Raw genomic sequence first — 22,865 nt, 5'->3', positions numbered from 1 at the left:
TCCGAGGTGGTCTCATATCTAGGATGGCTTGTATTTTGTCTGGGTTGGCCTCGATGCCACGTCGATTGACAACGTAGCCCAGGAACTTGCCCGAGGTGACGCCAAAGACACATTTGTTGGGGTTTAATTTCATGTTATACTGACGCAGGATTTGGAAGACAGAATCTAAGTCTTGTATTAATTCTTGCGAAAACTGTGTTTTGACGACCATGTCGTCTACATAGCTCTCTATCTTTGTGCCGATCAGGGGCCGAAACAGCCTATTTACAAGTCTTTGGAAGGTCGCCCCGGCGTTTTTTAATCCGAAGGGCATGACCTTGTAACAGTATAGACCGAACTCGGTTATGAAGCTGGTTTTTTCCTCGTCGGACTGGTCCATCCGGATTTGGTTGTAGCCTGAGTAGGCATCCAGGAAGCTTAGCAATTCATGTCCCGATGTCGCGTCCACTAGGCGGTTGATCCTAGGAAGGGGGAAGCAGTCTTTCGGGCAAGCTCGGTTCAGGTCGGTGTAGTCGACGCACATGCGCCACTTGCCGTTCGCCTTTTTCACCAGCACAGGGTTGGCCACCCAGCTCGGGTAATGGACTTCCCTTATGAAGTCTGCCGCGAGGAGTTTTTCGACTTCCTCGTCGACCGCTTTCCAGCGCTCCGGGGCTAAGTTCCGTTTCTTCTGTCTAATGGGTCTGACTAAAGGGTCAGTGTTAAGTTTGTGAGTTATAAGACTAGGGTCAATACCGGGCATATCGGCCGCGGACCATGCAAAAATATCTAAATTTTGGAGTAAAAAACTTACCAGTTCGGTCCGTAGGGGTTCCTTGACAGAAGCACCAATCTGTAGTGCGCGAGTAGGGTCCGTAGGTGAGGTCGGGATCGCGACTGTTTCTTCTGTTGGCGAGGCTCGTTCTTCGCCTTGCTCCGTAGGCCGCTCCAGATCGAGATCGCCGGCCGGCTTGGACTTTTCCTTTAGGGCGGCGACGTAGCACTTGCGGGACTCGAGCTGGTCGCCCCGCACTACCCGCACACCGAAGTCCGTAGGGAACTTCATTGCCAAATAGTAGGTAGAGACCACCGCCCGCAGGATATGCGTGATTGGCCGTCCTATTATGGCGTTGTATGGGGAGGGGGTCGCGACCACCAGAAAATCATGGTTGAGTCTGACCGCATAAGGCCACGTGCCGACTTCCACAGGGGCCTGACTTCCTCCCCGCTGAAGCCCACCAGGGGAGTGCTTGCAGGTTTTAGTTCGCTCCTTGGCAGCTGTAGCCGATCAAACGCCGACTTGAATAGGATGTCCGCCGAGCTGCTTGAATCTACGAGCACGCGCCTAACCTCGAAGTCACTGATCCTGAGTTTAATGACAAGTGCGTCGTCGTGTGGGTAGCGAACTCTCCGCGCGTCGTCTTCTGGGAAGAGGATCGGCTCCTCGGTCTTCGGCCTCTTCGGGGGGTTCCGCTCCTCGAGGACCGCTTCGCGAACTGAGGTCCGGGCTGCTGCTGATGTGCACCCCGCCACCACCGAAACTCCCACAATTACATGGATGGTTCCCCGAACTGGCCTTTCTGCCGGAGGCTGTCGCTGCATCGGTTCGGCAGGCCTGCTGCTAGTCTCCGAGGCGTCTTTTAAGTGTTCGCCTGGCTGATCCACTTTATTGCTATTATTGTTGTGCTGTACAAAGTTTCTTAAGTATCCGCGACGGATGAGCCCCTCTATCTCGTCTCGGAGGTTATTACATTGCTCGGTACTGTGACCGTGGTCCCTATGGAAACTACAATACAAATTCTTGTTTCTTTCGTTCGGATTTCCCTTTAGGCGAGGTGGCCATTTCACGAAGGGGGCGTCCTTGATCGTCATTAGGATCTCAGTCCGCTTCGTGTTCAGTGGCGTGTAATCCATCCGAGCTGGCAGGGGAGTTCGGAACGACTGGTTCGGTTTTGGGTCCCGGGCCGGGTTTTTTCGGTCGGCCGAGCTAGAGGGCTCGCCGTCCCTCTTTCTTTTCTCGTTTCCGCCCTCGGTTCTTTGGTTGATTTCCTCCTCCGTCCTCATGAACTTGTCCATGAGCTTGAGGAACTCGGCCACGGTCGCGGGCTGGTTAGCTACCATGTGCCACTTGAATTTCTTGTGCGTCACCCCTCTTTTTGTTGCGGCGAGCTGCACCACGGGGTCTAACCGTGGTATCTGTAAGCATGCCTCGTTGAATCGTTTGATGTAGCCCCGTATGGGTTCTCCTTCCCTTTGGACTACTCCGAAGATGCTTTCCTCTGCTCTGGGGCACCGTTTGCTGGTGACAAAGTGTGCAGTGAAGACCTGCACGAACTGAGCCCAACACTTTATCGATCCAGGGGCCAGGTTCCTATACCAAGTGCGGGCTACCCCCTTGAGGGTGGTGGTGAAGGCCACGCACATGCATGATTTCCTGGCTCTGGCGAGGTGCATTTGGGACTGGAAAGCGTCCACGTGGTCGTTGGGGTCGAAGGACCCGTCATACTTGTCCAGGGGCGGGAGCTTGAAATCTTTGGGCAAGGGGACTGCTAGGAGTTCTGAGGCGAGGGGGGAAGGAACTGAGAGAATTGGGGCGACTCCTACCTCGCCTGAGCTCGTCTCGCCTTTGCCTCTGAGCTCGGATAGGACGCGGGTGGCAGTTCGTCGACTTCGACGACGCCTTCACTGCTGAGTGGGCCTTGTACTGGCGCTGCTGGCCTCCGTGTTGCCGAGCTCAATGGGCTCGGAGTGCTGGTAGTCCGCTGCTGCCAGTGCGCCGAATCGGTTTTCCACCAGTGGGGACTCCGGTTTGGAGACCCGAGGTGCTGACCTCGCGGGCGAGGTTCCTGATCCGCCTGCGAGGCGCGAGGCGGGGATGACTTTTCTATCTCTCCGGCCTGGGGACGAGGCCTGGCTGTTTGGGGGATTCTGGGGCCTGGGGGCCTTTCCTTGGTGGAGGCGCCCATCCTACGGAGAGGCCTTTACTGGCTTCGAGGCAGGGTGGCGAGGTGGAAGTAGTGGTTGGTTCGGTGTTAGTTGGGGGAACTGCTGCTGATAGTGGTATTGGGAGAGGTTGTGCAACACTTGGTGCTGGTGAAGCTGGTGTTGCTGGAACTGCTGCATCTGGGCTTGCATTGCCCGCATGCATTGCATTAAGTCGTCCAACCGATTTTGGCTAGCTGCCAGGGGGACGGCGGTTGGTTCAGTGAAGGTAGTCTCGATGGGAAGAGGGAAGAGGATGTTTGCGGAAGGTAGGCTTACAGGTGCCACTGCTTGTGGCGTAGTCAGATTGGGGATTCCATCCACCGTGAGGGGGATGGTGAACTGCCCAACACACACCACGGGAACTTGGAGCTGTTCCCCAGTGGTGTTTGTCTCTGTGCTGCGTCCGACGTTGCTGGATGAGGCCATGAGTAATGAGTTTTTCAGAGAAGAAGGAAAGGGTATGAAAGTTTTGGAGGGAGGCTTTTTGAAGCGTTTCCCACAGACGGCGCCAATTGATGATGCACAATCTGGCCGGTCTTAGCTGTCAATGATCTTGCCTCTGAACTGAGTAACAGGGACCTGAAACGGAAGGAGAAGAGAAGCTCCGGGGAGAACCCAGCGTAAGGGCTCCGAAGCTCTAGTTAGAATCCTTCCAAGGCAAGATAAACCAGATAGCGCGAAAGTTAGCATACCTCGTTCCTGGGGGGTAGAAGCCTTTTATAACCACCTCGCGCACTCACTTCCAGGCCTCCGTCAGGTCGGGCATGATTACTTCTGAACTCCTGCCAGTTTGGGTGTCATTTCCTCTGGCCGGACAGAACCGCCACTGTTCCTTTTGTCGGAGCCGTCTCTGCGGCAAGTGACGACGGTTGCAGGTGGCGGTGGCAGGAAGCCGTTTGAAATGCGGCTGTCAGGTGTCAGATCCCAAATCAGTCAGGTGCATCGCCCTTGGATACAGACGTCCTTGGTGTCGGGTACGTTTGGCTGGCCTGGTGCTCTGGGAGTGAAGTGTTGGAGTGGCGAGCGAGGTGCCTTGAGTTCGGTTTGGAGTGTTCCGAGCTGCCATGGGCCAGTTCGGGTCAGCTTTGTGAGGCTCGGGGCCCAGTATAGTTTGTGCCCCTTGTAGGGAGCTTGGGTTCTCAGTAGGGAGCTCGCTCTCAATAGGGAGCTCGGACTCCCAGTAGGGAGCTTGTTCTTAATAGGGAGCTCGGACCCTTAACAGGGAGCTCGCTGTTAACAGGGAGCTTGGATTTTAGGGAGCTCGGGTTCTTACTTAGGGAGCTCGTTCTTAACAGGGAACTCGGGCTCCTAGTAGGGAGCTCAGACTTAGGGAGCTCGCTCTTAACAGGGAGCTCGGGCTAAGTACAACGGTCTGGAGTTCGGGCTCGGTAGTGGGCTTGGACTTGCTTCCGATGTTCGCTTTGGGCGCTCTACTGCCCCGAGCTGCTTGCCTTCGCCACGTGTCGGGCGATCGCGAGGTCGGGCCAAATTTCCCTTCATCAGTTCTCAAGCTCAAATTTCACAAATTCCCATTCACTGGTTTCTTTTCTTTTTTTTTTTCCTATTATTAAAGTGAAGGTGTCATTTGCATTCTCATGCCAAGAAGCAGTGCAAAAAAAGTTTTTATTTTTTATTTCTTATTCTTCTAGAATTTATAATAAAATTTCCTGATTTTTTTATTTTCTGTAGTTTATTAATTAATCTGTTATTTTTTATATTTGTTTAATGGTGGGAGTAGTTGAAACACTATTAGGTAGCAAGACAGTTGTATTTGCATTAATGGAAGTGCCAAACATCCACAAAAACTGTATTGTTATTTGAATCAGTCAAAAGAATGAATTGAGTACAAAGTAGGCGAGTAAATCATGAACCACTTTACATTCACATGAACTGGACATTTTTATTTTGTACTCTACATATTTGTATTCATACTCCTTCCAAACGCAGCCTAAACAATTCACATCAATATCGAACCCTAATTCTGGAAAACAGAATTTCATCAAGAATTATCATGGAGTTGCCAATTCTAGTTTCTCCAGCTGCCTAACATTACTTGGGATTTGCTTCTCATCATGCTGTGTAAAGGGGTATATATGTAACAAATCATGAATGAACATGCAAGTATGCAACTACTCTAGTATAGGGCCTAAAATTAGGAATTTATTTTAATATTATGAGAAAGACTCTAAATTGTGTTAGGTTAGGTAGGGAGTTTCCTTGTATGATCTGCCCTAATTTTACAACGTTGCATGTCACAAACCCAAATCATCCACAATAGGGGGTCCTGTGGATTGGCTATTTGTTGAGTCCTCTACTCCAAGTTAACCCTATAACCCTACATTGAGTCAGTCCGGTTAGAACTTAGAAATTTTGATAGGGTAGTCAGTTAGTCACCCAATGTTGGACGTGGCTGCGTATTGAGAGGGGTGGGCTTAAATATGGACTTGACCTTACTCATTAAGGCCTTGTTCGCTTTTTTGAAAGGTTACTTAATTGTGTAAGTGCACTATAGGTGTTTCTTGATAAATAATTACTTAGGTAAATTCATTTATCCATGCTTTTTTAAGAAAGAAACTCACATTTTAAAATGACAATTAAAATTATTATAGGTCCATTTAGTAAGTCTTTTTGAGAAGATCTTATTGTAGTTCTGACAGTCAAAAGACGCATTGAACTGGAAATTCATGCATTATTTCAGGTCTTTCCGTGTGAGATTAAAACACAAAAGGTGTGGCAAGCTTCATTTAGAGTTTCCTGAAATCAGTCCAAAATGGGATTTGTGCGTCTTTTCGGCATCCCATCTTTTAGCGGCTAGATCTTCTGCGTGCCAAACGAAAATAGATCGATTTTCAGTCTTCCCGGCTTGTAAACAATCAATAGATCGCACGGAAAGACACCAAACAGGCCCTGCATTAAAGAGTACAAATATACAAAATACATATTTGTATTTTTGCTCCTTCCAAACTGCGAGTTGGAATCTCCTGCACTCGTTTTTATGCCATAAGCACTTCCATTCATTTGACAACACATCAGTGGTGAACGGGACTCTCCATAATGTGCATATGCTAACTAAATGGCTCTTTGTTAAATTTTCATATTTTTTAAATTAAAAAAACTAAAAATAAATAAGAAATGCCCAAGGAAAAGAAAACCCATTCTAGTAGAGAAAACCAAAAAACGAAACCCTTCTTCAACTTCCATTCCTAGATGTTATGTTTGAACACAAAATGAAAATAAAAACCATTTGTAGTAGAGAAAACCAGAAAAAGAAACCCTTCTTCAACTTCCATTCTTGGGTAAAATCTGGATAATCTGAATAAAAACATCTGACTTAAAGTCATAAAATTTGTATTTTGCGGTGAAAATGATGGACACTCATGAAATAACAATTTTTTTTTTCATAAGAAGTGTATCCAATAATGCTATAGGAGATTAAGAGAACAATAAAATTCTGAGAATAGATTGAAAATCTTTGAAAAAGACGAAAAGTTTATATTAGAAACGAGAAAAAAAAGGAAACTAGAAAAAAAATACAAAAGCAAACAGAAAATTCTAAGAACTTGTGAAAAGAGAAAAAAACTTGTTTACACAAGTTACCTAAATGATACTTGACTATGAATTTCATGCTCTTTTTTCAGATTTATGTGGGACTAGGGAAAGTTTATTTTCCTAGGTATCACTTATCCGGATAAGTGGGTAAATAACTTTCCCACCTAAGAAGAAGGTTGTCAATACTTGAATGGGACAAAAATGCCCCTTTTAATGATAGATTTTTATAGTTAAAATGGTTATTGCTATTTACCTAGGAGATAAAAAAACATGGGTGAATGCACTTAATGGGATAAGTATTTCCTAGAAAAAACTTACCCAAGTAATAGAGCCTTCATGCTTTTATTTTCATCTTCATCATAAAATATAGTTTGCCCAAGATTGAAGCTTGTATATCCAAGAGTTCCGCCCAGAAGATTGAAGGAATATGAGTGCTGACTAATGGCTTAATTCCACCACTCGATGAAGCTGGCAGTTGTTAATGGCGGATAACTCTAGGATTTTGTGGAATTTCCTCCCTTTTTTTTCAGTTTTTTTTGTTATTTTTCAAGTTTCAAAAATAAAACTATTATAACTTAACTACCAATTTGTGGAATTTCCTCTACACCATGGTTTTAAAAAACGAACCGGTGACCAAATCGGTCAGGGGTCCGGTTATCGGTTCGAACGGTCCGACCGTTTGACATGAATGGCCAGCCCGTTCTAACAAAAAAATTAAAAAATTTAAAAAAATTAAAAAATTGGAAAGTGGTCAAAACCGTTCAAATGGTTTGAACGGTTAACTGGCTGTTTCAACGGTTTGCTGACCAAAATCAACGGTTTTGGAGGAAAACAGAACCGGTCAGGTGACGGTTCCTGGTTTTTCCGGTCCGATTTTGAAAACAGTGCTCCACACATTGTGAGTAGGGTGCCCATGCAAACACATGACATGACGTGTTTGACTCTGATTAGAAATACATCTTTGCTAGAACAAGGTTTAACTGAACACTCTGGCTGTTTAGTGGGCTGTGGAACTGGAATCAATGATAAGGTTTCACGTCAGTAATAAAATATATAGGACTCACACTTTTCACAGTGGGGCCAATGAATTTATCTCTCTGCCGGCACCATTCTCAGGAATCAGGAGCCAAACTGAGCCTTATGTGTTCAATTGTATATTTTAAAAGTGGTCGCCCATAGTTAACTATGGAGTTGGTGTCCAATTTGGAAGGACCATGTTTCATAGGTGGGATTGGTAATTTGGTCTGCTATCTTTTCCTGTACGCCAGAGAACCTGATTTCAAGTAAAAAAAGAATTATTTATAATATTAGAAAAAATAGAATAAAAATTCGACACTGAGGTTTAAATTGAATACAAATTCTGATTTTGCAAGAAAATTTAAAGGTTTGAAAATAAGAGAAAATGGATATGTTGAAAAAATAAGAAATGCCGGTAAATGCTAAAGTAATTGACTATTGCCATTTGATTTTAATGTGAAACTGGTCCACTAGGGGAACTGCTATGTACAAGAAAAACACTGAAACTTTAAGTGTTTTTTGAGTGGACCTGTTTACGGGCCATGCTTCAGGCTTGGAACATTCAAATTTTATACTGTTTTGGGCTCAGGCTTCGGTCGGGCCCATTCAAATTTTGACAAAAGCTCAGCCCGAATCCAGCCCATGTGAGGTGTAACAATACCAACAGTCTTCAATTGGGCCCAAATATTGCAAGTGATTTTATTCAGAGGATCAGGGTGCAGGCCCAAATATGAAATATATAAGCAATTTTTAATTTGAAGGCAAAAATTTTGAAGTATGATCCGATTATGATACTCTCATACTCCTAATGCACAGTATAGCTTTGTCCTTGTACGTATAACAATACTAACAGTCTAAGATCAGTGTATCTTGAATTCTTGATCCCCCTAATCTTCAAGTCTAAGAAATAAGAACATTTTAGCTAGGAATGGCAATGGGGTACGTTATTATGGTATCCCTGAAAATTGCCTTTTTCATTCTCCAACTTACACGGATACCTTGATCCCAAATCTATTCTAAATTCGTTTAACTTTTTTTCTCAAATTTTCAAACTCGTCTCGGCCCCAATCCGTTAAACCCATAATGGCCCGTTTCACCTTGGTAGCATTAGCATCGAGGCTATTGCATTGGTGATTAGCCTCTGGAATGGATTTGTGTTCTTGGGTTTGATGGTCTTATCTCCTTTTTTTCCGCATGTGTGTTTAATGTTTTGAAAATTGTAAATGTACCATAAATCGTAAAGAAAGTTGAATCAAATCAAATCATGAATCGTAATGTAAATTTTAAGGTTATTTCTATCTTTTACAAACTTCTCAAAAATGATTAAAAGGCTAAATATATATATATATATATATATATATAGGAAAGTGATTTTATCCTATTTTTAATCAATATCCACCATATATATACCTAAATCAATAGAACTTACCACATACAATAAAAACCTAAGATGATATAATCAAGTTTGACTTAGTCTTAAAAACATAAATAAATCATTTTCTAGCAAGGGCTTTAAAAAACTTCCCTTAGCAAATCTAAATATAAACAAAAAAAAAATGAAAAACTAATTCTTAATTGAATTTATTTGAATTGTAGTGAATCGTGAAATATGTAGAAGTCATAAAATTTATGAATCAAATTGTAGAATTAAACAAAATTTGTAAAATTTATGAGTCCAACATTATACACCATTTTACGTCCCCAAATTATAAATAACCAGAATTTGGTAAAAATAAAGGTCTGTTTGTTCTGGTCTCATGTCATGTCTTTTCCGGCATCTAAGGGTGTCAATAGACCAGTTTTGGATTGGACCCCATCCAGTCCGAAATCAATTTGGACGGATTGGATGGGTCAACAAGACATATTAGAATGGACCAATTCGGTTCAAAATATTTATTAGATTGGATTGGACCTGGTCTGTCTATAATAAATTTATATTGGATTGGGTTGGATTAAGCCAATATCCGGTTCATTGATATAAGATAAGAATATAGGTGTCAATGGATTAGGTTTGAATTGAAACCAATCTAAATCAAAACGAATTTAAATAGATTTGATGGTCCAGACATTGAATTAGACTGGTCCAAAATAATCCAAAATAAAAATATTTATTGGATTAGATTGAACCTGATCCATTTATAATAGACTCACATTGGACTGGATCAGGTTGGACCAAATCTAGTCCAACTGGCACCCCTGCCGGCATCCATAGATTTTCCCTTGTAATTTTTGTTAGTTTCTTATTTTTATAGTTGTGGTTTTGTTTAACAGAACGCTTACGCGGAAATGAACGAGTGGCAGTGTCGTCTATATATTTGTTCCTTTTCAGAGGCCGGGAGCAGAGAAAAGGCCAAATGGTATTAAGTCATTTTCTAATTCAGATTCTTGTCTTTTGAACCTTGGCCACCGTCCATTTATTTCTTTGACCCCTCCAAGTCTCCAAGGCCCCTTTGTCTGCTCCTTTCCTCTTAAACAATAATAATTAATTACTGCAATTTTGAATGAAAGAGACATGCCCTTGTTCTATGTATAGCCCCCGGCCGATGGCTTGAGAAGTTTGGGACCCACAACCAAACAAACCATTGGTGGGTCTGAAAAACTAAAAACCTGAAATTTCTATGTGAAGATGAGAAGTTTGGGACCCACAACCAAACAAACCATTGGTGGGTCTCGAAAACTAAAAGCCTGAAATTTCTATGTGAAGAGGTGTTTAGGGTTAAGTACACTGCAATCCAATGCAGAATTCTGAATGACAGTTCCTCATAGCTTAAGTAGTCCCCCCCTGCCCGTGAATTTGGCATCAATTCACGGTCAGGATTTATCCACTGTACAGTAGGGCTAAAAAATTATGACTTGGACTGATCAGTTATTCTCTCTTATATTTATTGTATATATCTTCTTCTAAATTCCTAAAAATGTTTTCTAGATTATTGTCCATTAAGGCTGTATTTGGTTGCTGTGAAATTTTATTTGCACTAATATAAATGCATAAGAGTGCAAATGAAAAAAAAATGCAAATTCTTGTTTAATTTTGTTTTGGGTTTTACTTTATTCTGCTTTATATCTTAATTTACTTCTTTTATACTGCAATCAAACAAAATAAACTAAAATTTAAAACAAAAATAGGTCAAAATTTACACTTAAATCATTTGTACTGCTATAATTTTGCATCAGTGTAAATCTATTTGCATTACAACCAAACACAGCCTAAATGCTTATCCATTAGATTGATTGGCATGCCCAGTGCCCCTTCTCTGGAATCTGGATGGGTTTATACTGTTTTCCTGGAAGCTTCCTAAGAAAAAGGAGGCAGTCAAGCTATAGACTATAGTGGGTGGTTGACTCCAAGTTTGGTATGTTAAGGGGGGTGGCCAGTCTGCAAATCAAAAGTAGTTTTGTATTTAGCAATCTTTATCCTGTACCTAAAATAACATGAGATACATGGTCGATATTGTAATTACTGTTAAGCAAAGACTAGCAATTATTCCTTGGTCCTGCAAGAATGTTTGTTTCTGCTAAAGGTAAGAAGAAGAACATAATAGTAAGAGAAAAAGAAGATTTTGACAACAGAATAGATATTTCATACACAAGTGCTGGTATTTGCATTATCAAACCCTTGCATTGATAATGTGGTTTGCTTTCCCAATTGATGAAACTATCGGCTACTGCTAGCCTTTTTGCACCAATGATAAATCAAAGTAAAAAAGCTTTGAGCCTAGAAGCGTGGCCCTGTAAATGGTCCAAAAAAAAACCATGTGCTGCTCTCTCTCTCTATCTATTTATCTATATATTTATATCTATCTATATATATATATTGATATTGTTTAAAATTCATTATGTATGAATTTTTCACGTTTTTCTTAAACTCATCATGACTTTTTAAAACCACCAGAGCCCCATGAGTATATTTCATTATCTAAAACTCACCTTTTATTAGATTTCCCTTAGTTCATCGTTAGTGATTATTAACAGTTGTCCACATAGGCATTTGAGTAAGTAAATTATATGATATGACCAATCAAACTTATTACAGTTTTCATAAAAAATTACGCTTGAACTGAGCCTAGACCCACACTAGACTGCAGCAATTAGGGGTAATTTTGTCCTAAAAATATTTAATAAGGTTAACTAATCATTTAAGAGTAGTTTGGTAATGTAAAATACTTAAACGAGTACGTAGACAACTTCTATTAATAATCACTACTTGTGGGCTAATAGAAATCTTAACAGAAGGGGGCTCTTTGGAGGTTCTGAAAATAGATAATATCCCTTATTTTTTAAGAAAGCTTTTCATTAAATGCTCGATGAAAATTAGTGGGTAGTACATTTGTTAAGAGAGTCTGGATCATCTACCAACAAAATATGTTCCAATACCTTCGTGACATGATTTGACATCAGTACATCTCATACATGGCAATTATGTTTAACTCTACAAAGGTACACATTATTTTTAGGGAAAATTGCAAATTAGTAGTCTGTATTTTAGGCGTAGTCTCACTTTGGTCCCTGTACTTCAAAATCGTGCTAATTTAGCACCTGAACTTTCAAAAAGTGCCAAATTAATCCAACATCGTTAACCGCCGTTAATTGATATGTAAAAAAATGCAAATGCCCTTCGGAATTCATTTAATTTTCTTTATAAACCAAATACATAAAAACTGTTGGTTGGATCACTCGGGAGTAGGGTCTTTGTTAGAATCTCAGAATTAATGCAATGAGTGCAGACAGTTAGTCATGAGAGAGAGAGAATCATCGATGCTTCTACCCGATTAGATTAGATATATGGATATTAATCCATGCAGGTGTGTTAGTTTCTACAGGTTGGGTTTAATTTCTTCTAAAAACTTTGGATTTTTTTTCTTCCCAACTAAATAATCAAGGGTGATCAGAATCAATCTTTACCAACTGTCCTAATTAGTTTTGACTTGATAGCCGTTCCAATCACAGCATTCATCTTTAAGCCAAACTTCAAAAGTGGAAAAGAGTTTTAAGTGGAAGATTGACATTCCTGAATCTGTAGTTTTGGTTTTGGGGGTGGCTGGGAGATTAGTGAAGGATAAAGGGCAACAAATAATGTTTGAAGCTCTAAAGCAAATTTTTATGGAAGATAGGACCTTTCAGAGAAGAGCTTCTATTTTGGTTGCAAGGGATGGGCCACTAGAGCAAAGCACAACTGGCAAGGTTTTACATTGCACTGGGTTTCTTTGTTATCCCAACTCTTCAAGCTCAGGGATTGGATCACACATTGCTAGAAGCAATGCTTTTTGGTAAGCCAATGATGGATACAAGGTTTGTTAGCATAACAGGGTCTGTAATTGTTGGCTCCAAGATGGGTTACACATTTTCACCAACTGTGGTTTCACTGAAGAATGCCCTTTATAGGGTATGGGGAGATAGAAGTGGTGGTACACTTGAGAAGAAGGGAAAGGTGGCTAGAGAGAGAGGTTTGACATTATTCACTACTTCTAAGAGTGTAAGATAGGTCACGCTGGTTGTGAACTGGTTGTGAACTGAATCAAAGTGAAAACTAAGAAACTGGTTGTGAACTGAATCATTGCAGCGGGATTGGTCACGCTGAATAAACCGTTGTGAACGGAATCAGTGATCAATCCTTTGAGTTTCTTCTTGCCTTTCTCGACTGCCTTCTGGTATTCCTCACTCACAGTTGGGTAGCACTTTCCCATGGCTACAATTCCTTCTCAAGCAACATAAATAGAAGACCAAAACCCTAAGGATAGATTGAAAATGGCATGAATAAACGATGAATAGTGCCTTGCAAAAGAAGACGATGAACAATGTCTTGCAGGAAGAAGACGATGAACAGTGACATCACGCGATACAGAAAACTGATGGACTACTAACGCCAACGACTAAACTAGCACGTTTTGAAATTCGAGGACCAAAGTGTGTGGCCACATAGGTTCAATGCTATTAGGTAGTGGCTAATGATGCTAAACTCATTCAACATCCCAGATAGAACTTCTAGCTAAATTGAATTGAAACTCTTTAAATTCTTCTTTCAATGTGAATAGTTAACCATTATTCATAGGGTTCCACAAACAATGAATGACACCTACTAGTATGTCATTGCTACCTTAACAACTTAAATTTTCCAGCTTGAATATTTCCATCTCCATTTACCATATAGTCAAATCCTTCTTTCATACAATGTCCCAAGGTCATGGTGAATAAGTCAACTCAGTCATATGTCCCACTAAACCAATGATGATTCATATGGTTACACTTGAAACTCTTTCTATATACCATACCACCTTGGCTTATAGGACATTCTCTCTCCTTATAGAGAGTGATTGATTCTATGTTGTGCATTCACCTCATAAGACACTACAGTTGATATGTGTATTCTTAACCCCTTGATTAGGGCATAAATATTTGCATCATCAAGCTATAATACTCCATATATAAGATATCCACGATGCCTTAGGCTTGAGGATTATCTGTATGATTAGAATGTTAGAAATAATTATTGACTTATTACTCCATGTAACTGTTCTGTCATGAGTCATGTTTGGTGAACATGTTCTCTAGTAGGCACTCACATATTTGCTTTAGTGTTTCTACACAAGCGACTTGAGATTCATCACCTCATAAAGCAAGCATAGTATTTGCTAGTCTATCTGAACTATCAAAGCTATTTTGATTGTCCTATGACTAGGAATCATTTTAGGATCTTTGTATCAGGTGAAAACATATCTCAATTTCTAACATACTTGGCAATATGTTTGCTTAACAAAGAAGCTACGGGCTATTCATATGAAACTAAAGTTGCAAATATGAATGATAAAAAATATCCATTAATTAATAAATGTGAATAGTACAAAAATTTTCCCTCTATAGTGTTACACAATTGTTTTTAAGGCATACAACTAACAAGAGTTTCTAGAGAGATAATATGGTGGGTCTTAAAAAAGAAAGGGGTTTAAAATAGGCCTATAGACCTAATAAAGGATATGTATGAAAAGGCAACAACTAATACAACCAATGTTAAAACACTAGTGGGAGAGACTTTAAATTTTACATTTACTATGGGTCTTTACCAAGATTTAGCATTTAGCCATTTTCTATTTGCATTGATCATAGATGAATTGACTAAACATATTCAAGAGGAAGTTCAATGGTGCATGTTGTTTGCGGATGATATTGTTTTAATTGATGAAACTAATGAAAGGTTAAATTCAAAATTAAAACTATGGACAAATGCCTTAGAAAGAAGAGGTTTTAAAATAAGTAAGACTTAATTAAACAGAGTATATGACCTAGAGATAACTCATGTGCCCATTTTTTGTACCTTGGTTTAATAATTCATAACAATGGAGAGATTGAGGAAGATGTCACCCAAAGGATTAAAGCAAGATAGGCAAAACGGAGTGGTGCTTTTGTACTTTTATGCGATAGACAAATACCACTTAGATTAAAAGGAAAATTCTATAAAATAATTGTAAGACTAGCTATGTTATATACAATCGAGTGTTGGGTAGTCAAGAAACAATGTGTCTAGAAAATGAATGTAGAAGAAATGCGAATGCTAAAATGGATGAGTGGGAAAATTATAAAGGATAGGAGACCACCAAATGTGTGTGTGTCTAAGAGAGAGAGAGAGAGAGAGAGAGAGAGAGGTTTAAGATGGGTTGGGCACGTGCATAGAAGACCACCAACTGTGCCAATAAGAAGTGATTTGTTACACATTAAAGGGGCTAGAAGAGCTCAGAGTAGACCAAAAGGAATATGAGTAGAAGAACAAGGAAAGATTTAAGAGCTAACAATTTAATAGTGGATATGGCATTGAATAGAATGGAATGACAAAATAGGATTCATGTAGCCACCCCATATAGTTGGGATAAGGCATGGATGATGATGATGGTGATGATGATGATGATGATGACCTCATACATGATGAGTCCCATTTTTATGGTGGGCCTAATCTCATGGTGAGATGTGTGGTGTCAAATTGTGTTGGGAGGGTGTTGGAGCATATTTGTTTGGCAAGTGATCCCAACTCTACTAAAGAAATTTGGTACAAAAGGTCAAGTATAACAAGAGAAAGTTTGCTTAGCGTGGAATATAATACTGTTACTTCATATTTGATATTCCAATTAGAGAATTGGAATTTCACAAATAATAATTGCCAGATTTAGTCTTCCATTCAACGTTCAGTATTGGTCCTCTCTACCAATGTTTTAAAAAGTGATCCAACACTGGAACTATTTTGGGCACCGGCTTCTGGGTCAGTAGTTTGGTCGCCTGGTTTGAATAGATCATCCGGTGAAATTAAAAAAGAAATAAAAATTAAAATAAAAATTGATTATTCAACTGCCTAGACCAACGGGTCACTGACCAATTTATTGGTTTTTGGGAGGTTCAGGGCTGTAATAGAACCAATACCGTAGCCGTTTTCTCAACCATCCAGGTCAGCAATGATTTTAAACCTTGCTCTTTCTATATTTGGAGAGTTTCTAGCATGGTTTTCAAAATCAGATCAGACCAGACGGTTGGACCGGAAAAACTGGAAACCGGTCATTTGATTGGTTTCGTTTTACCCCAGAATCATCTTTTAGTCAAAAACCGCTGATTTGGTCAGCAAACTACTGACTTAAGCAATCAAACTGTCCAACAATTTTTGGCTACTTTTTATTTTTTTTTGTCAAAATGGACCATCCATTCGATTCAAACAGTCAGACCGTTTGACCCAGGAACCAGACCCCTGAAAGATTCATTGTCTGATTCGGTTTTAAAAACCCTGATTTCTAGTTTTATTTTCTTTGTTTATTTTGGCATTAATTTTGAGATGGTCACTTAGCACTCATCCACTTAAAAGAAGACTAGGGATCAAACTCCTGGAACTCAAGCTCTCTTTGGCATAGCCAGTGGGCCATAGGTGCACCCAACTCTGCCCCACCTTCGAATCCCCTGTGATATGTAGTATATAATAAAAAAAAGGATTAAAAGAAAGAAAAAAAATGAAGGGCATAAATCCCGTATCAAAACTTCACAAGGATGATATGTGATGGAAAATATTTTAGGCCCAAATGCAAAACTGTGGCAATATTATAATGCTATGATGATGATAGGGAGTCAAACCATGGCCTAATCGTATTAACATTATGCTGGTTTTTGGGGGGTTGGAATCGAAGAACTTTGAATATAAGAGGCCAGAATATTTATTTTGGCCCTTAAATCAGGGCTTAGTGTAGACTATACACTACTCCCCTTTTGACTGGAACACTCCTTAAAAGACAAACGTATCCAAAATGTCGCAGCTCTGTGTTTACCAAGGCATTTCTCTCTCTCTCTCTTACGTGGCAAGTGGATAAACCTCACTATTCACCCATTTCCACGTAGGACGTAGTTTGACCACAACAAAAAAGAAAGACTCCAGACCCACATTTCCACTAGAAGGGTAGATTCCTCAAACAAAGATAATATTGAGCTAGTATTGATATTTGATAACCCATAAAAAAGTTGATTAGCATTAATATATAAATCCTCCATAATTATTCCAAATTCCTTTTTAATTAGTTTTGCTTTTCCTTTCGGAGGAAGGATTTGTCATATAAGTTCATGTTGGTTGATACGTTGTGACATTTGAGGAACAGGTTAAGGGAACCCAAATGTCCCCAAACTAACCTTGCAATAAGATATTGAATATCTTGTGGGCATCAAGGAATCCACTTATACAATACTCCAAAGTTCTTCTACCAAATAAGCTTAATTTATACAAGAACTTCTAGAACACCATTGTATAATATAAGTATATAACAAGGTAGATTAGTTATTAATTTATTAAAGTTTTCGATACTCAATTTCGTATATTATTTATTTATTTGGGTGGAGCCTTGTGCTGCAGCAGTTAGTACGTAAGTGTCACAGGTGAAATCACTGTTTCCACTCCCCTTATTCATGGCAAAAATAATTAATGTATTAAGAATTTAAGCCCCTGTTTGGGAATGCTTATTAGATAAATAAGTGCTTATGAGTATTTGGTGAAAATGGGTTTGCTTAGATGAGTCAGAAAATAATGAAAAACCGTTTAAAAATACTCATTCGGACTTATTTTCTGCAACAAGCACTTATACGGCATTTTTTTTCCCGAACTTCATGTAGGTGCTTATAAGTGTGGTTTCAGCTAGACCTGTTCACAGGCCGAGCTTTGGGTCAGGCCCATTAGAATTTTGACAAAAGCTAAGCCTGAGCCCGGCCCATGAACAGGTCTAGTCTTAGCTTAAAATAAATGTTTATTTGAATAAGTGCTTAAAAATAAGCACTCTCAAGTGGGGTTAAGATTGATCTCGTTTATAATTTTGGTAAATTAGAGAAGCAAGTGGGAATAAGGAAGTTTAATTGTGTACTTCACACAATCACACATGGATTTTTATTTTGATTTTCTAGTGTTAACTTTGTTCATGTTTCACTTCACCATATCTTCTAAATATTGTTTATTAAATAATGGTTAACTAGAGATAGATGTTTGTTCTTGTTGTTTGGACAAAAGGCAAAAAAGCAGGTCTGGATTTGAGAACTGTCTTTACAGAATTCTTGGCCCATGATGTCGTGGGTGGCAACACAGCAAACTGGGTCCTTGTGTTTCTTCCACTTTAACATATTTCCAGGTGGCAAGTTTCAGGCCAGTGCTTCTCTACCTTTCCGAATCAATGCTTCATTCTTTTCAACTTTTGCTCCATTAAAACATTCATTAAAGTTAAAAGCTTTTCATTCCGTAGGGGACACTTCCAATTACAGTGTATGGTGGAGTTTGAGAACTGTATATACGCGGCTAGTCTAGTCCAAAAGCGTTCATGGATTGGCTCCATTTGCTCTTAATTTCAAAAGTGTTTGGACTTTGGACGGTAGTTCTACCTGTTTGCTTGTCTCAAACAGCTTTGGCTTTTGGGTTACTTTCCACTCTCACCCATCTTTAATAAAAATCAATTAATCCGCTACAAAAAGCACTATTCACCTGCTCCCAAACAAAAAAAAAGCGGCCAAAGCTACTTGTGTTTTGCTTTGTTGTGGAGACTGGAGGGCTGACTTGGCAAATTTATAATTGCGATTTTTCAGCCAATGAGTGATGAAAAATAATATGGAATTCGGTGAGAGAGAGAGAGTGGGTCCCACATTTTGATCTGCTACCTCAGCCAGACCGCCCAACCTACTTTGCTATGATGGTGCCCTTATATATTCTATTATATATCTTATACAAGGTTTAAAATTTCAATATGTATCGAGCCGTGTTGGTTGATATGTATCATATGGGCGCCTTTCTAATATATCTTCATAAAAGGTGTTTCGGGTCAGAACCCAATTCAGAGAATAGACAGACGGGCCTTAAAACGATCTCTCTGAACCCGATTAAAAAAAAATAAAAATAAATACAGAAAAAAAATATCGATACAGGTCGATACACCGGTTATCGATATTTTAAACCTTAATCCTATGTATAATGAAAATTAGAAACCATCACTGAGCCCGAGTGGGTCCCTTATAAGGAGATTCTAAAATCAGCATGGGCCATGGGGTAGATGGTGGTGATCTCATCATACTCTTTAATTAGTTTTAGGTGGGGGCTCCGATCATGGTGCACTCATCACATGAAACGTGGCAGCTGATGGGATCATCCCATAGCAAACAGTTGAGCACTGCTAAGAAACTATAATTAATAATTATAATCAATTAAACAAAATGAAAAAGAAAATCAAAGAAAGAACAAAATGGGAAGAAAGAGACGTAATAAGGCCAGAATAAAACATAGCCCTTTTCTTTTGGGCCCACATGTGTAGGGGAATGGGCAACCTTGTTATGCCCATGAGCCCATCCCAGTTGGTGTCTGTCTGCTCTTTAAAACAACTAGAGAGAGCGCTCCTTCCTTCCATCCTTCGTATTCAAAACCAGCCATCTTTCTTACACAGAAGAAGGAGCGTATCAGCTGCTGCTGCCATGGAAAGCTCCAAACCTCTCTCCACCGAGAGTTTCTCCTACAGCTGGCTAATAAACCTCAGACCCTCGTTCGAAAGCCTGGGCGATTCCTTCAGGGCTTCCCTTGATGCCTCCGACGAAACCTCCTCCTTCATAGAGATGGACCCATGGCTGACACCCTCCAAGAGATTCCTGGGCGACGCCCAGGATTTCAGTTTCGACTTCCCCGTCTCGAAATCTCCCCTGAGTGATCTGGTTGACGCCGACGAGCTCTTCTCGAACGGCCTCCTCATGCCTTTCTTTCACGACAACCCAGCGAAGGCCTCGGATTCTGTTCCAACACCGCTCAGGTCCTCGTCGGAGTCCTCAAAGCTCGTACTCTCGACCAGCCGGAGTGCTTGTCCTTTCCTCGGAAGGTGGCAGCGGTCGTCCAAGAGAATCTTTCAGAAGTACATGGGTTTCCTCAGACCCCTGTACAAAAAGCTTCGAGTCTTGAGATTAGGTGCCAGAGGGGAGATTACCGATGCAAGGGTACGTCCTTTCGTTAAAAGCTGGGACGAGTCGCCATTACAGACGTCGCCCAGAGCGAGTAGTGCATATCCCACCGGTGATTGGTGCGCCATTGAGAGCTCCATCCACGAAGCAGTTCTCCATTGCAAAAAGTCCATCGGTACGTCCAAACTCCAAAGTCGTCGTCTCTGCTGGCTGATGATGATTCTCAGATTCATTGTCTTTGCGTTTGTGTAGTCTTCTGCTTTTTTTTCCTTTTCGGCATAAATTTCTGATTACTGTTTTGCTGTTTCTGCAGAAAAATGAGAGAGAATGTTGGACAGACGAAGAGGAAAAGGGAAAGAAAGGAGTGGGAGACAAGATACATGTGGAAAGTAGAGCGTGGGGGGTCTGCAAGGAGATCGATCCTTTCTTTACATTCGCTTGGTTTTTGTCTCTTTTTCCTTTAGTGTAAATCTTTGTCATTTAAGGTAGGAGTAGAAATTCGTGGCTGATCGGCCCTGAACATTTATTCCGTTCAAAAATTTATATAACAGAAAGGAAAACAAATTAATAGAATTAATTTTTCTTCTGTCTTCTTCTACACAAACACCCAATGAATCATCTCTCTCTCTCTTCTGGAAATTGTTTCTAGTGCTGGGATGATTGTCCTTTACTCATCATATAAAAGTGAATTGATGTAAGATTTTTCTTTCCTTATCAATTTGGAAAATAATTAAGAACTTTGAGTTTTGGGAAGAAATAAAGGGAAAAAGAAAAAAGAATTAGGATCAGATTTGGATGATTTTATTCTTGATCAATAATTTAATTTGCTGGGAATTGGTCTGGAAACAACTTCTGGGTTTAGGCATATTCTTGTCTTCTTTAATGGATTGTCTTTTGATTGATTATTGATTAAGAATGCATTCCATTCAACTAGAAAAAGGGTGGTGTGCTTGAATTTGAATCATCACCCTTCTAGTTTTTGGTATCTACTGAAACTTATTTGATGCAAATTGTATGTTGAGCGTTACAATTCATCCGGATTTCTAAGTTTCTGAACAGTTGAATTGAAATTAACTTATCTCAAAAACTACTATTAGATTTTTTTTTTTTTTTTTGTGAATAAAACTCTGAAGAAACATCAATGGTCTGGCCTCTGGGGCATGTGGATGGTTTAGATTCTGGGGACCGGCCAACAATGATGGTACTGGCCTACTGGGGACCGGCTTAGCATTACTAAAAGGGTAGAACTGTGCTAACTATAGAACTTGGTACGAAATCAAGGGATGTTGAGGAAAGGTTTAAGCATCAATGCATTGTGAGAATAGGTGGGTTTCTACAAAAATGGGTGAGGACTGGTACAGTTACTGCTGTACATTGGAGGCTTAATCCAAGCTGAAAAGATCCTCTGGGGCTTTAATTCACTCCCACAAAAAATTGGGCATGCAGTTTTCTTGCTTTTACATTTTTATGAACTTGAATTTGTACAATTTCCTACACCCTCCACAAAAATTGGGCAGTTAATTTTCTTGTTTTTCACATTTTTATCAAGTTAAATTCACAGAATTTCCTAAACCCTAGCCTCCTCCCTGTTGGCTGTTGGGTGAGGTACTACAGCCCATTGTGGGAAGATGGGTTTAGTACTGATCAGGGTAGATCTCTATGGAGGACCATGGTATTTGTACATTTGCTGCACCATGGAGGACCATGGTATTTGTACGTTTGCTGCACCATGGAGGACCATGGTATTTGTTTTGTTCATCACTTCATCATGTAAACATTTAATTATACCTTGTTATACATGAAAGTATACTCTGTAAAACATGAACAAATGAAAAGTAAGGCATCTTTAGTGTGATTGGTTAAGATTTAATTTGATGTACAACCAACATTAGCGAATGCATTCTCATTGATACAAAATCAAAATGTGCATAAAAATAATGCCACACAGAAATTTCTGATTTTGGCATAATATCCAAAATAAAAAAAAAGATCTTGTTAATTTTGTCACATTTCACACAATTAAAAACCTTAATCCAGCAATTTTCATTCCCGAATGGGGCTATTAACACTTTTCCAAGGGACTTGCAAAATAAAAAACTGTATTGCCTAACCCAAAACATAAAAAAAACACATATATGGCACAAAGATCAAGATAAATGAAATTTTTGGGGTATTTTATAATATGGATGAGATATTGGTGGGTGTAATCCACACCACACCTAAAGGGGCATTTTCCAGGTGTGTTGTAGATCAATCAACACCAAGTGTATTGATTTTATACATTTCACATATAACTTGTGAGATCATGAATAAAAGTTATTATATTTTAAATATAAATTAAATTGAAAAAATAATACAAAGTAACAATAGATAAAATAAAACACTAATATGTAATTACTATTAGATATAACAAATATATTTATCATATATGTCAAATAAGGACAAAATATGTATACAATATGAATATATCTACTAATAAAAATCACTTTATTAATAAAAATTAGTAATATAAATAATGAAAATGGTTCAATGTTTAAAAACAAACATCCTAATATTATCTTGAAATATTAAAAATTATTAAAAAATAATTTATGAAAGAGAATGAGTTATATTTATTTTTAAAAGGAAAATAATTTACAAATAAAATAAAATAAAAAAGAAAAATACTTAACTATGATGAAGCCTAACAGAAAAATTATTACTATTTATCAATTCAAAGTAAGGTTGGTTCATACAAGTCTAACATCAAAATATTGGTTCCATTGGCCATACATACTAGTTTGTGTTGATATAAACACAAAAAAATAATCCGAAATTTCAACTAATATTTAAATAAAAAGAGTGGTACAAAGCATATTGCAGCTACAACATGCAAGCGATGCAAGAGAGATAGAGAGAGAGAGAATGAA

General features: G+C 39.5%; 1 protein-coding gene across 1 annotated transcript; it reads left to right on the top strand.

The window, feature by feature from the left end:
• Positions 1-19,302: 19,302 nt before the first annotated feature.
• LOC104593450 (putative membrane-associated kinase regulator 6) lies at positions 19,303-20,542 on the top strand. Its single transcript, XM_010253288.3, has 2 exons — positions 19,303-20,131; positions 20,270-20,542. The coding sequence occupies exons 1-2, from the start codon at positions 19,318-19,320 to the stop codon at positions 20,275-20,277; spliced, it is 822 nt and encodes a 273-aa protein (XP_010251590.2). The 5' UTR covers positions 19,303-19,317; the 3' UTR covers positions 20,278-20,542.
• The last annotated feature ends 2,323 nt before the right edge of the window (positions 20,543-22,865 follow it).

The sequence above is a fragment of the Nelumbo nucifera genome, chromosome 7 (genome assembly GCF_055504915.1).
Source record: "Nelumbo nucifera cultivar China Antique chromosome 7, China Antique-T2T, whole genome shotgun sequence".
NCBI classification, from domain to species: Eukaryota; Viridiplantae; Streptophyta; class Magnoliopsida; order Proteales; family Nelumbonaceae; genus Nelumbo; species Nelumbo nucifera.
The sequence above is the reverse complement of the archived record's forward strand: the minus strand, read 5'-3'. Positions and strand labels throughout refer to the sequence as shown.